Source organism: Acipenser ruthenus, chromosome 24 (assembly GCF_902713425.1).
Source record: "Acipenser ruthenus chromosome 24, fAciRut3.2 maternal haplotype, whole genome shotgun sequence".
Lineage (NCBI taxonomy): Eukaryota > Metazoa > Chordata > Actinopteri > Acipenseriformes > Acipenseridae > Acipenser > Acipenser ruthenus.
In genome coordinates this window covers 4,391,070-4,404,258 of record NC_081212.1, presented here as the reverse complement: position 1 = coordinate 4,404,258, position 13,189 = coordinate 4,391,070, and the positions used below count along the sequence as shown (strand labels likewise).

The 13,189-nt window shown below is 39.7% G+C and overlaps 1 protein-coding gene across 14 annotated transcripts in view; it reads left to right on the top strand.

Moving 5' to 3' along the window:
- LOC117429727 (autism susceptibility gene 2 protein-like) overlaps positions 1–13,189 on the top strand; it is a 287,630-nt gene that overhangs the window by 264,978 nt on the left and 9,463 nt on the right. For 9 of the 14 annotated variants that reach the window (XM_034903118.2, XM_034903123.2, XM_034903127.2 and 6 more), the window contains 4 exons: positions 5,931–6,453; positions 9,084–9,340; positions 9,924–10,177; positions 12,474–12,518. In XM_034903118.2, coding sequence (XP_034759009.2) covers positions 5,931–6,453; positions 9,084–9,340; positions 9,924–10,177; positions 12,474–12,518 — 1,079 coding nt within the window. The remainder of the gene's footprint in view (positions 1–5,930; positions 6,454–9,083; positions 9,341–9,923; positions 10,178–12,473; positions 12,519–13,189) is intronic. The other 5 variants (XM_034903122.2, XM_034903125.2, XM_034903124.2 and 2 more) reach the window with 3 other exon arrangements.

The window sequence follows — 13,189 nt, the reverse complement described above, 5'->3', positions numbered from 1 at the left end:
AAACCCTGCCAGCACTCGAGTGTGAGGGTCAACGAGACGAAATCTTTACCAAGGTCCCAAAGATTGTTATGAAAGACATATGTTCAGTATTCACCCAAAGCACGTATCAGTTATCCAAATGTCTTTTCTATAACCACGCTAAAGACCTTGCCTCACAGTGTGCAGTAATGAAGGTGGAGCTTAAAAGAAAAAAGGCACTGTTGAACCTCATTAAGAGTCATCACACTCCTTTTTGGAAGTATGTGGTCATTAGAGCGTTGTTTGCAATAGTGTCATTAGGAAGCTGAAACTTACACTGACACAGTGTTTAGTAGTTTTACTGTTAAAAAAAAAAAATGACATTTGCCAAATCCACATGGCCATTACCAAAGCCATTATTGTCTTTCCATGTGGTCTAGAAAGATGAAACTATAAAGCTGCAGGAGAATGCCAGGCTTCGCACAGCAGGATCCCGTGCAGACACCAGGCACAGAGTCTGTTATAAGAACTTGCATAAACATTCTCTGTGTTTATTATTGCAATTAGAGAGGATTGCTGGAGTTTCAATGGAGATAATGACTCACCTGCCACCTGTGTGCAAAACATTGGCTTTTAACCTATTCAGGGGTTTAGCACACCCCACGGCTTGTAATCAGATTTTAAAGAAGGGTTTTATGACCCGGTCATGTTGAACTTCAGACCTGTCAATTGCAGTTGTCTGACAAACAAAAGAAAGAAATGAGAAGCTAGAGGGGTGAAGAACTGAGGATCAATGCATTTAAAAAGCAGTGGAATAAAGTAAATTAGCTTTTGTTGGGCCAAACTATTTAGCCGTGCTGAAATCCTGATATTAATTCTATATATCATATTGTATCTGTTGTGTCATGCTTGAACGCATTTATTTATTACCAGCTTTGCAAAATCCAACAGGTGGGATTGTAATGGAATTGCAGTTGTAGAAGATCTTACATCATGTTATTTCTACAGTAATAGCATAACGTGTTCATCAGGCAAATGATTAAGTGTTAAGTATACTGTGTCTGCAGTCACATGTTCGTTCCCCTGATGGGTTGATTTGGCCTAAAAATAAGTCTATACTCTCCATGCTGCCAGGCTAGACCACTGTTCAAGAGTGGAGAAAATATATGTGGATTGAAACAACTACGCATAGTGGAAAAAATAAAGCCCATTAAGAATGAATCTGTTGAGAAGTGAGCAACATTCTGTCAGAATCTAGGGAGAAAACACCTGTTAATGAGCTCTATTAACTCAGGAGTTATTTAAAGAACGTTTTTTTCAAGGTCTGTTTTTATGAAACTGAACTATAGAAGGTGTCGTTAACAACAGAACAGTTCATATCAAATTGTATTTTATTCTTAAAATCAGACTTTAAAGAGTTAAATAACCTAGTGTTACTAGTAATAAACGACTCAAGAATATCTGAAGAGCCCTATCGAGTCTTTCTCCTTTCATATGATAATGGTGCAGATGCCTTTTGGAGTAAGCAGCTTTGTGAATCTTTTGCATAGATGTTCTGGTAGTGGTTTACATGTTTACTTTCCGTAGAACCTGAGAAAATAAAATCACAGTGGGGACCAGATTAAGCTTCTCAGTCCCCTAGCTATCCTGCTAGTAGAGAGATGAACTCTGCCATCAGTGCCCGTGGGATGTTGGAGTTTTTTTTGCGCACCGAGATCTAGTATTTTGACGCAGGTAGCAGTGGGGTGCTTGAATCCCCTGCTAACACAGTCACAGATATTTCAGTGTGTGCTGACCTGCGAATCCTGCACAGTGAGTCCCACAGCTGTCAACATGGGAGAAGCAGGAGTCTGCGTTTCCCTGAGCTACAGTACCTGTGGAATACTCGTATTATAGGAAATCCCTGGGAGTTTTTCTTATGAGTAGAGATACAAAATGAAAATGTGTCGTCGGTTTTTCGTTTTCATTTTTTGTTTCTTTTTTTCGTTCTTGAATTCAATTTATTTATTTATTTATTTTTTAACTTTTAATAAGAAAATAGTCAAGGTTAAGAATGTTACATGACCTATTTTTTTATATAATGAATATGTGGCAACTTGTGTAATTATTATTTTTTTAAACTCAAGAAGGTAATTGATATTTTACTCAGATCTAGTTTACAATTTTATTTGACCACTGTTGTAAAATTACATTTTACTATATTGTAATATGTTCACATTTGTCTATTGATTATTAGGGTGAAATAACAACTCCATTTAAATAAATAAATCTGAAAAGATACTGACAACAGTGCTAGGCTTTTATCATAATTTAAATACATTGTTAAAATTGTATTTTCACAGCAACAGAATGAAATCCTGTCCACCGCCAGCTAAAAATAATTCTTCGACTTGTTAAGTAAAAAAATGTCAACAGAAAACCATTTTTTTTGTAATGCTTAACACATAAAAAAAAAAAAAAAAAACAGAAGCTCTGTTCAAAGCCTCACTTAAAAAAAAACAAGCAGACCTATCTTTTGTGATTATAATTAATGTTTACACAGAATGACAAATACAAAATGGAATTTCTTTGGGCGCCGCAAAGCATGTGTCCAACACTGTGTACGGTTTAACTGATTTGACCTGAACAAACATTGAGCTTTCCTGAATTTATTTTTACATTTTCAGTGAATTGAAGAGAAGCAGTGGTTGGTGGCTCTGGCGAAGCACAGCGTGCTCGCTGGAACAAAACGATCATTGTTAATAGCACACATTCTTGTGGACTGGTGGGAGGAAAGCTCCAGCGGGATGTCTAGACAAAAAATAATCCTTTTCTTTTGATTTTGTTTTTGGGCTGCACTGAAGGTCTTGGAAGCACGCAGTGATAAGAATTGATAAAATAAAACCAGTTACTCCTGGGGAAATATGGGCTTATTCACTGTCTGTAATACTGCCAAGAAGTGCATGATTTCAAGCAATTCCCCCCATGTATAGCAGGGTTGTAAATAACTCATATTGCATAGCTGTTTCATCCATTCCAGGTTTTACTACAAGCTAGATTAGTCACAGTGTGTAGGCAAGAACCTCAGGTGTGTTTTATTAAACTCACAGTAAAACCAGGAATGGACCAAACTGCTGTGCAAAGTGAGTCTCATTTCCATCTAGAGTTTAAGCAACAAAATGAAAACAGACTTGTTTGGAGCAACTTGAAAAAGTCACCAAAGCCTGGTTTCTACAACAGTTGCCAAAAGCAACAGTAAAGAAATGTCTGTTAAGATGTGTCTGTTATAAAGATGGTACATAGACTGGGGGCCTCCTGTATAAAGCATTAGCATGCCATTAAGAAAGCACTGCAGTCTGTCGCATTTATCGATGTGAGTCAGCTGAGAATGAAAGCCTTGAGTGATTCAACAGGAACTTTACAGCTTCCAGGTACATGTGTTATACAGTATGAATATAATGCCTGTTTTACATGTATAATGCAAAACTATTTTTCCAGTGTATTTTAAGTGCCAGTTATGTGGAATGTCTGTAATAAGGCCAGACCATTTTCAGAATCAGGGTTTAGGTCAAACTTCGCAGTTGCCCTAACTGCTGACAGAATCCAACCAGGGGCTTAAATCGTGAGAGAGAAAAGTCTGGGAAAAAAAAAAAGTTTTCAATGAACTGACAAAAAATGAAGGTCTGCAGAAATAATTTTACATTACACATCTCTGATTTTAATGCTGGATAGAACTGGATGTGTCTGCTTGTTATCAGTTCTCGAAAATCTTAAATCCAGACTGGCATGCCCCTGTACTATCTGTGGTGTGATTTAATGTATGACATGAGTGACACACAAAGTCCATTTTTTCCCTGAATGAACGCAGCAGGCCTTTTTCCTTCAAACAGAAGGAGATCTGCATATTTCGTTTCTAGGGATCAAGAAAACTGACAAATGAATTCTCGTGGGAGGTGAATTACAGATTTCTTACATTTTGCAGACCCTGGAGTCTTCATTAAGGGAAGAATATATTTAATTCTTTACCCATGTAAGCACATTTGGAAACCCACCTTGGGGACCCTACAGAGGAACTGTAGGAAAACCAACATGTTTTCCATCTAATAAGCTTTGGATGTTTTCCATAAAAGTCTCTTAAGAAAATTTCTTTATCCGTTTGAGCAGCAGAGTTTTTTTTGTCGTTTGCACCACAGAAAATGGCTATGAATTGTTATTTTGGGCAGTTTTTGTGGATTGGATGTATGGCACTGTACAAATCTAGAAGATCTTGGTGGTATAATACTGCTTTACTTTAAGCAGTATTTCAGCCTGTTTTTTTTTTTTTTTAACCCAGTGCAGCATTAGAAACAAAAACTACATGGCAAGCTCCCCGATCTTTAACATGTTCTTTATCAGCCAGCTGTCACAGTGTCATCCCCTACATGACTTGCAGGGGATAAGTTCCACTTCCAAATCAAGCAAATGTGCCTAAAATTGCAATGCAACAGTGAATAGCATACAGAATTGATCTGATATGAAACAGTGGTGCTAAGCTTATTTCTGGCCTCTGGGATTACAGATTCTAAACCTCGTACTAGGTTTACACATATTCTTGAGAAATATGTTTCTCCAATTCCCATAGGTCTGGCTCAGTGGCTTATTGATCCTCATTCACTGCTGCTGCTGTTGTGTAATTGTTGTTAGATGTTGAATCCATCAAGAAGTGCCTAATAAAAATCACACCTAACACATACTTCTTTAACAACCTGGCAGGAAATCCATTGTCTACCCTGTTAATGTTCATTATGCAGTTTGGAGCTATGAAATCGGTACTGGCATGGCAAGTTTTGCTCCACGGAGGGCTTGGCAATCCATTACACAGCTCCCAAAGGTTCTTTAACTGTAGAACTGACTTACACCAGGGAATTAACCCCGTGAACTTACATTACATGGTGGAGTTTTATGTACTTAGCCTGGCGTGCACTAGAGGCTTTAAAAAGGAGTTAATTATGGGTTATATGCATCAGTCAGTTCTCATGAGCCTCAGCGCTTCAGCATGTACATTTAGCTTGGAACCAAAAATGCTAAGGTGTACATTTAGTAGAAAAGCCTATAAAGGAAGAACGATTAAATACCAATTTAATGCAGCAATCGATAAGAGTTCACTGTCCTTTCCTGTCATGCGCTGGTTTCCTATAGTTATTGCATTACAGCTTTCAGTAAGACAAAAAAAAAACATGTGCTTTAGGGTTGCTGTGTATACAGTGCTGGAAAATCCAGCCTAATTTTGTTTTATCCTTCTAATCATGTTAATTGCTGTACTGTCACCTTACACAGCTTGCATAGTTAATATTTTGGCGGCTGTAGTACCCCCCTTGTATAGTTCTGCAAATCCCCTAATGCATTTTATTTATAGTACATTATTAGCACCAGGCTTGAGTTGGGCACTTCCCAAGAACACTTGCTTGTTATGCTTAATACTTCAGTGTACTGGGAAATGTAGTCATAGCAATGGACTGTGGCTAGTAATACACTAAACAAAATGAGATCCTTTGGCCAGTGGGTTAGGCGTGTCTATGTGAATAGTTCCAAACAGAATACACTATTTAAAATGTAATTTTACTCAATTAATAGAGAAGAGTCATATTTCTATGTTAATGCCTCAGATCTTTCAACTGTATTAAAGGGTGATTAGTCACTTAGCCAAGTATAAAGTGTAGCAATTAAGAAACGTAACAGAGCATTTTCCAATTGTTGAAACTCCTTTCCCTTCTGAAAATAAAGGGATATCAGATGTTAATAGTTTCAAACCACCCACTGAGGCTTTCAACTAAACGTTCCCTTTTAAAGCAGGTTCAATTATTCTGTTCGCTTGCTGCTCTCTGACCACATCAGAAGGCATTACTGTGCTTAATAAGATTAATGACATTTAGCAGCAAGTGTAGATTGCCAATACAAAACTTAAGTCTAAGGAGGTCTGATATACTCATGCTTAGTCTTTGTTGTTGTTTCAGTTACAGATTTCCCTGTTGATGCGCTCACTGCAAATGACAGCCAAGAAACAAGAGGACTGGGCGTCCCCAAGGTCTCAGGCCTAGAGAGAAGTCGGGAGAAGAGCCAAGAGAGCTGCAGAGAGCCCCCTCTGCTCCTGCCAGCGGTTACAAAGGAGCCGCTCTCCCAAACCCAGCCTGTGGCCCATCCTCAGGTGGAGCCCCGGGCCAATCCCCCTCCCCCCAGCCCCGCCCAGGCCTGCAGTACCGAGGCCTGCCTCACAGATACCCGCTTCCTGCCTCCACCTCAGCCGCAGGCCACTCTGCCTGGTTCTCAGGCCCCAGAACAGCCTCAGGCAGCCCCCCCTCAGCCCCCACTTCAACCCCAACTGCAGCCTGAGCCTCAACTGCGCCGTCACCCTCACCCTCCGTCTCCCATCCACCCAGCTCATCAGAGCCAGCCTCCAGTTCAGCCTCGACCTCCCTCCCGCAGCCTTCCACGGCCCTTGTCTGCTTACAACAGCAGCCTCAGCCTCAACAGCATAAGGTCAGTATACAACAGGTGCTCCAAGGGTTAGGTCAACTAAACGTAATAAATAATATATACTGATTAGATTATATATAGTCATAAAACCATTGCAAAGCACTGTAACCGGCATTACAATTAAAATGATTCCAAAATTTCTGACTGAAGGGGATATACTGTGTGTGTGTGTGTGTGTGTGTGTGTGTGTGTGTGTGTGTATATATATATATACAGTACTGTGCAAAAGTTTTAGGCAGGTGTGAAAAAATGCTGTAAAGTAAGAATGCTTTCAAAAATAGACATGTTAATAGATTATATTTATCAATTAACTAAATGCAAAGTGAGTGAACAGAAGAAAAATCTAAATCAAATCCATATTTGGTGTGACCACCCTTTGCCTTCAAAACAGCATCAATTCTTCTAGGTACACTTGCACAAAGTCAGGGATTTTGTAGGCATATAGTCAGGTGTATGATTAAACAATTATACCAAACAGGTGCTAATTATCATCAATTCAATATGTAGGTTGAAACACAATCATTAACTGAAACAGAAACAGCTGTGTAGGAGGAATAAAACTGGGTGAGGAACAGCCAAACTCAGCTAACAAGGTGAGGTTGCTGAAGACAGTTTACTGTCAAAAGTCATACACCATGGCAAGACTGAGCACAGCAACAAGACCCAAGGTAGTTATACTGCATCAGCAAGGTATCTCCCAGGCAGAAATTTCAAGGCAGACAGGGGTTTCCAGATGTGCTGTCCAAGCTCTTTTGAAGAAGCACAAAGAAACGGGCAACGTTGAGGACCGGAGACGCAGTGGTCGGCCAAGGAAACTTACTGCAGCAGATGAAAGACACATCATGCTTACTTCCCTTCGCAATCGGAAGATGTCCAGCAGTGCCATCAGCTCAGAATTGGCAGAAAACAGTGGGACCCTGGTACACCCATCTACTGTCAGGAGAAGTCTGGTCAGAAGTGGCCTTCATTGAAGACTTGCGGCCAAAAAGCCATACCTCCGACATGGAAACAAGGCCAAGCGACTCAACTATGCACGAAAACACAGGAACTGGGGTGCAGAAAAATGGCAGCAGGTGCTCTGGACTGATGAGTCAAAATTTGAAATATTTGGCTGTAGCAGAAGGCAGTTGTTCGCCGAAGTACACGAATGAGTGTCTGCAGGCAACAGTGAAGCATGGTGGAGGTTCCTTGCAAGTTTGGGGCTGCATTTCTGCAAATGGAGTTGGGGATTTGGTCAGAATTAATGGTCTCCTCAATGCTGAGAAGTACAGGCAGATACTTATCCATCATGCAATACCATCAGGGAGGCATCTGATTGGCCCCAAATTTATTCTGCAGCATGACAATGACCCCAAACATACAGCGAAAGTCATTAAGAACTATCTTCAGCGTAAAGAAGAACAATGAGTCCTGGAAGTGATGGTATGGCCCCCACAGAGCCCTGATCTCAACATCATCGAGTCTGTCTGGGATTACATGAAGAGAGAGAAGCAACTGAGGCTGCCTAAATCCACAGAAGAACTGTGGTTAGTTCTCCAAGATGTTTGGGTCAACCTACCTGCCGAGTTCCTTCAAAAACTGTGTGCAAGTGTACCTAGAAGAATTGATGCTGTTTTGAAGGCAAAGGGTGGTCACACCAAATATTGATTTGATGTAGATTTTTCTTCTGTTCACTCACTTTGCATTTTGTTAATTGATAAATATAATCTATTAACATGTCTATTTTTGAAAGCATTCTTACTTTACAGCATTTTTTCACACCTGCCTAAAACTTTTGCACAGTACTGTGTATATATATATATATATAAAAATAATATATATATATAATATATATATATATATATATATTTGATTTGATACCATTTGATTTTAAATATTCTGCAGAACATTCTTGCAAGGGATCTCCACTCTTTCAATTTCTATTTTTAAAGCTTCATTTAATGCACTCATTTCACAAATGCTGCCTACTGCCTGGTTTCATAGTCTCTGCAGTGAATAATTAAAGGACAGCTGGAGAGACAGTCAGAGTAAATGAGCTGCCCAGCTTAGCATCCAAGATGCCAAAATACCGACTGCACTCTCTAAGGAAAAGCTGGCACTGCGGTGCCAAGCAGGTTCTTTGTTAAATTGTAAATAATTCCTATCAGAACTGTTGAACTGGAGCACTTTTTTTATACAAATCTATGTAGGTTAAAAATAGGATAAAGCCAAATGATTAAAAGAATGAAAAGTTATTTTAAGATTAACCGGTGTGAGTTTTAATTATTGTGTTTATTAAACCTCCTTTTTATAGTGCATATGCTGCACTAAATAATGCAGTGCACATAAAAGCGTTGCTATATCAGCGTAAATCTTGTTGTGTATTCAGTCTTTAAATCTTTGAAAGTATCAGATGACAGTTTAGTCAAGGTAAAACAAACTACTGATGCAGTAGATTGACACTTTGCAGTAGTGTCTGAAGCTTGAATGTTTGTATTTGTTATCATTTAAAAATGAACGAGTCATTTTTGTATTGGCTTTATTTCTGTGTTTAAAGTCAATCATGCCACCCATCCTAAATAAACAGGATGGGAACCGGATGTGTGTAAAAGTAGATCCCATTCACAGCCTTGTTTTTGTGGTTGTTTTCACAGCAGCAGTCGAAGCAGCACTCCAGGCAAACCTCAGGTGCCTCCCCCTCCGCATATATCCCATCATCCACCACCCCCAGCCTTCCCCCTATCTCTCCCGAACCAAAGTACGCCCCACAGCTTCCCCCCCACCCTGCAGCAGTCGCCACACGCACATCACCCCAATATGTTCGCGCCGCCAGCGGCCTTGCCTCCACCTCCACCACTCACGTCAAGCACCCTGCCAGTCCCTGGACACCCAGCTGGGAGTGCCTATTCAGGTACGTCAGGGTACATAGCGTGTAAACGGCTGACATGAAAGAAAGGTCAGGGAATGGAAAGTGAAATATGGTGGATGCTCATTCCCTGGCAGACATTAATCGTTAGATGAAGCCAAGACAGCTGGTAAAAGGCTGATGTTTCTGTGCGATCTGTACATAAGTTCACGTCTACTGGGTTACTACTGTGCTGAGGTCTTCTCAGCCAATGTTGGCTTATAGAACAAGACCCTGTACTGATATTGGAATATTCCTTGTTTTTATTTAAAGAGAAGATAATTGTACATTGTTGTTTTTTTTATGTGCATTTAAAAATATATCAAGCATGAATGTCTTTGAGAAGCATCTTCTCTATGGTGGATCCCTTCTTTCCACCGTGTACGAAGACAGCTGCAAATGTGCTAGATGTTTCACCATTGCGGAATGGCATTACCAGTGTTTTGTGCAGTAACATGTCAGTTCGTGCTTCTGTGAATCCCGGTGCGTAAGGGCATTAGTGGTTTCATGTCAGCTCAGTTCAGCGAGGGGTATGGAGAACTGGATTTGTGTGTGTGTGTGACTTTAACAGCCTGTTCCCTATCCACAGAACAAGACCTCCTGCGTCAGGAGCTTAACACCCGATTTCTAGCCTCACAGAGCGCTGACCGAGGGGCCTCGCTGGGACCACCGCCCTACCTGAGAACCGAGTTCCACCAGCACCAGCACCAGCACCAGCACCAGCACCAACACACGCACCAGCACACACACCAGCACACCTTCACGCCGTTCCCACACGCTATACCACCCACCGCCATCATGCCGACTCCAGCACCGCCCATGGTGCGTACCCCGTCTAGAAATGTGAGGATAAGTAGAGCACAACTCTATTCTCTTTTTACCTGGGGTATTTCTTTCAAAACATCAGTCTCTTAAACTTGCTACTATGTTATTTCTGTACGTAGAAATATATGTCAAGGGCCATGTAAGGTCTCAGGTGCCAGTCAAGGCTTGTAACAAACAATCAAGGGGCTGCTTAGTGTTTTTTGCCATCCTTTAACTCTTTCAGCGCAAAGTAACATAAAGGGATGACTAAAGGTGTGAAAAAAAGGACATTTAGTTTAATTATGTGAAGTGCTGAATTTTTCTAGACCTGTTGAGGTTGTTTGATCTATTTACCTTAGCAGAGCTTTAGTAGGCTTGGTACTGCTACTTAGTAGCTCTACAGTGGTTGTAGCTCATGCAGCATACAGCTGTGGCCAATCGTTTTGCATCACCTAGAATTTTAGGATTGAGACATCATTTAAAAAAAACTATATGAATATAATTTAGATATTTTATTTAACATCATGTAATCAAATAAACTATAAAATGATATTGCAAAAGTGTACCGAAAGTCATAATAGTAGTACAGTATGTCATGTTAGATTTCAGAATGTCACATGTTTTAATTTGTCAGGTTTTTTGTTAAATATATGGAAAACTACAAAGCGGTATGTAATCCAATTAGTAACCTTATTCATCAGGTTTCATTCGACTTTTCATGAAGCAAAATTTGTTAATTCTAAAGGTGATGCAAAACCATAGCTGTACACTGTAACTTGTTATGGACAGGCTGTTGTTTTAAAAGATTTAAACTAGGCTTTCCATTATCATTCCCCTTTATCCTCTTAGAGATTCAAGCAGTATAGGGGGTTATCTTCAGAAGGTACTTGCCTCTACACAAAGAAAGGGCAATCTTTAGACAGATTACCACTACAATCATAGGAATTGCCCCTTATCCTTACAGACAGATATATATATATATAATTTACACACACACACTGCTTTACAGTAAGAAGGCTCTATTAGCTTTAAAAGTAGCAAAAGCTGTGTGGATTAGAACAAGAGAGGTAAGGAACTGTGGATGGAAGGTTAAAAGTACATTTGTGTGGCTTTATGCCACAGAAGACAACTAGCGCCAAAATATGTTGAAAGTACAACCGTTTAACGCAAACTTATTTGTACCATATGGGAAGCATATTAATCGTTTACAGGGGAAATTGGTTAAACACCAAGTGAGTCATTATATTTACAGGAATATTACTTAATTTTTCTGGCCCCTCGATCCAACCTGTCATCACTTTAAACAATCCATTTTGAGAAAACGCAGCCTGACTAGGGACACGCTAAGCCATCCAAAAGGACATGCGCTTTAGTCAGGAGTCTGGACCCCCCCCCCCCCCCCCCCCCCCCAAACAGCAGAAATGCGATGCAACTATTAATGAAGAACTGAACCTGATCCAGCATCACAAATGTAGTTATTAAGCACTGAGAGACGTTTTCAAAGTGAAATGTGGTCGTCTTTTTTAAATTTTTATTTCGGATCCTTTATGAGTGGGGTCAATTTAACCACCCAGCTGCCACTTTTATTTTTGTGTGATAGATTTAAAAGTAGACGCACTTCAAACCCTCATCAATGCTAACGTCTTTATCTAGCACATATACATCAGAAAACTATACAGATACAGTATCTTCCCCAGTTTCAGGCACAGGTTTATAGTGCTCTTATATGCATTATTATCTGTGAAGTGTAGGTACAATAAATAAATAGGTTGTTTTGACCAGTACCAATCCTGACAAGGCTTCCTTATAACCTGTAACACCAACAAATAAAAAAATTAAAAAACTCCTTGTTTTATTTCTCTCTAGATACACCGGCATCCATTTTTCACTCACAGCTGTGTATATAGAGCTGACCCGGTCTGTCAAGCACATTTCTTAGGGACTGCTGCCATCTGCCAGTGAAAATCAAAACTGCAGGCAACTTTACTCTATTGTCAACTTATTTATTAACTAAAGCATGTTAAAAAGAAGTTTTCAACTTTGCAGATGCACATATAAGGGCCTGCACGCTATTCTCACGGGAGTGACAAATTTGGGCTTGTTTGTGATCCACATGGAAATCGTCGGATAAGCAGCTGGGTGGATAAATCTAAAAATGATAACATATTGAGCTGACATTTCTCATGGGGGCACAGTGGGCAGGATCTTAAACACAATCAGGACTGAATCTATAAACCTAATCTTCCCTTGTAAACCCACTGTTAAGGGTTAAGAATCTGCTTTGTCTTGTTTGACAGTAATGTATTTAGTTGTACCTTATTTTATTCCTTTACAGTTTGAGAAATACCCTGCAAAAGTCGACCCCTTCTACAGACACAGTGTGAGTGTATGCATTGTTGTAGTGTGTGTGTGTGTGTGTGTGCTTATCGCTTTTCCATAAAGGGCTGTTGTTAATGATGATTTAAAAATTCATTGCAGGCATTCAGTGTATTGTGAAATCATTATCTTTTTTGCATTTGTCTTCATCTGCAGTGTGAAGGTACAGCATCCTTTTTTACATAATGATATTTTTATCGTCTTAAGAACTCCAGGGCTTGATGGTGCAAAAGTACAATTATAATTTGTCTGCTTTTTCAGCTGATTTACATAATGAGAATAAATCAAACTCTAAAACATGTTAATTAAAATGGAAACGGCAAGGTTAAATTGATAATTTGCTAAAGGCAATCTTATTCTCACTCCCCAGTAAGGGCAATTCCCAGTTTTATGCTAACATTTGAAAAATAAACCAGTTCAGTACAATTATACCTTGACTGTTCAATTTGAATCCTGCCCTTCAGATTTGAAGCTTTGGAATCTGCAGAAATGCTTTATGGAATTGAAAAATAAGGAACATCAGAAAAAACGAAATGCAAACAATGGATGCTGTAACTAAATACCAGCAGTATTTGGTGTGTGCTGATAGAATCAATTGCTTGCACATTTTGTCACAATTAAAAGCAGGACTGGGCAATCTTCCAGTGTAATGACAAAGTACATTTTTCTAATGTT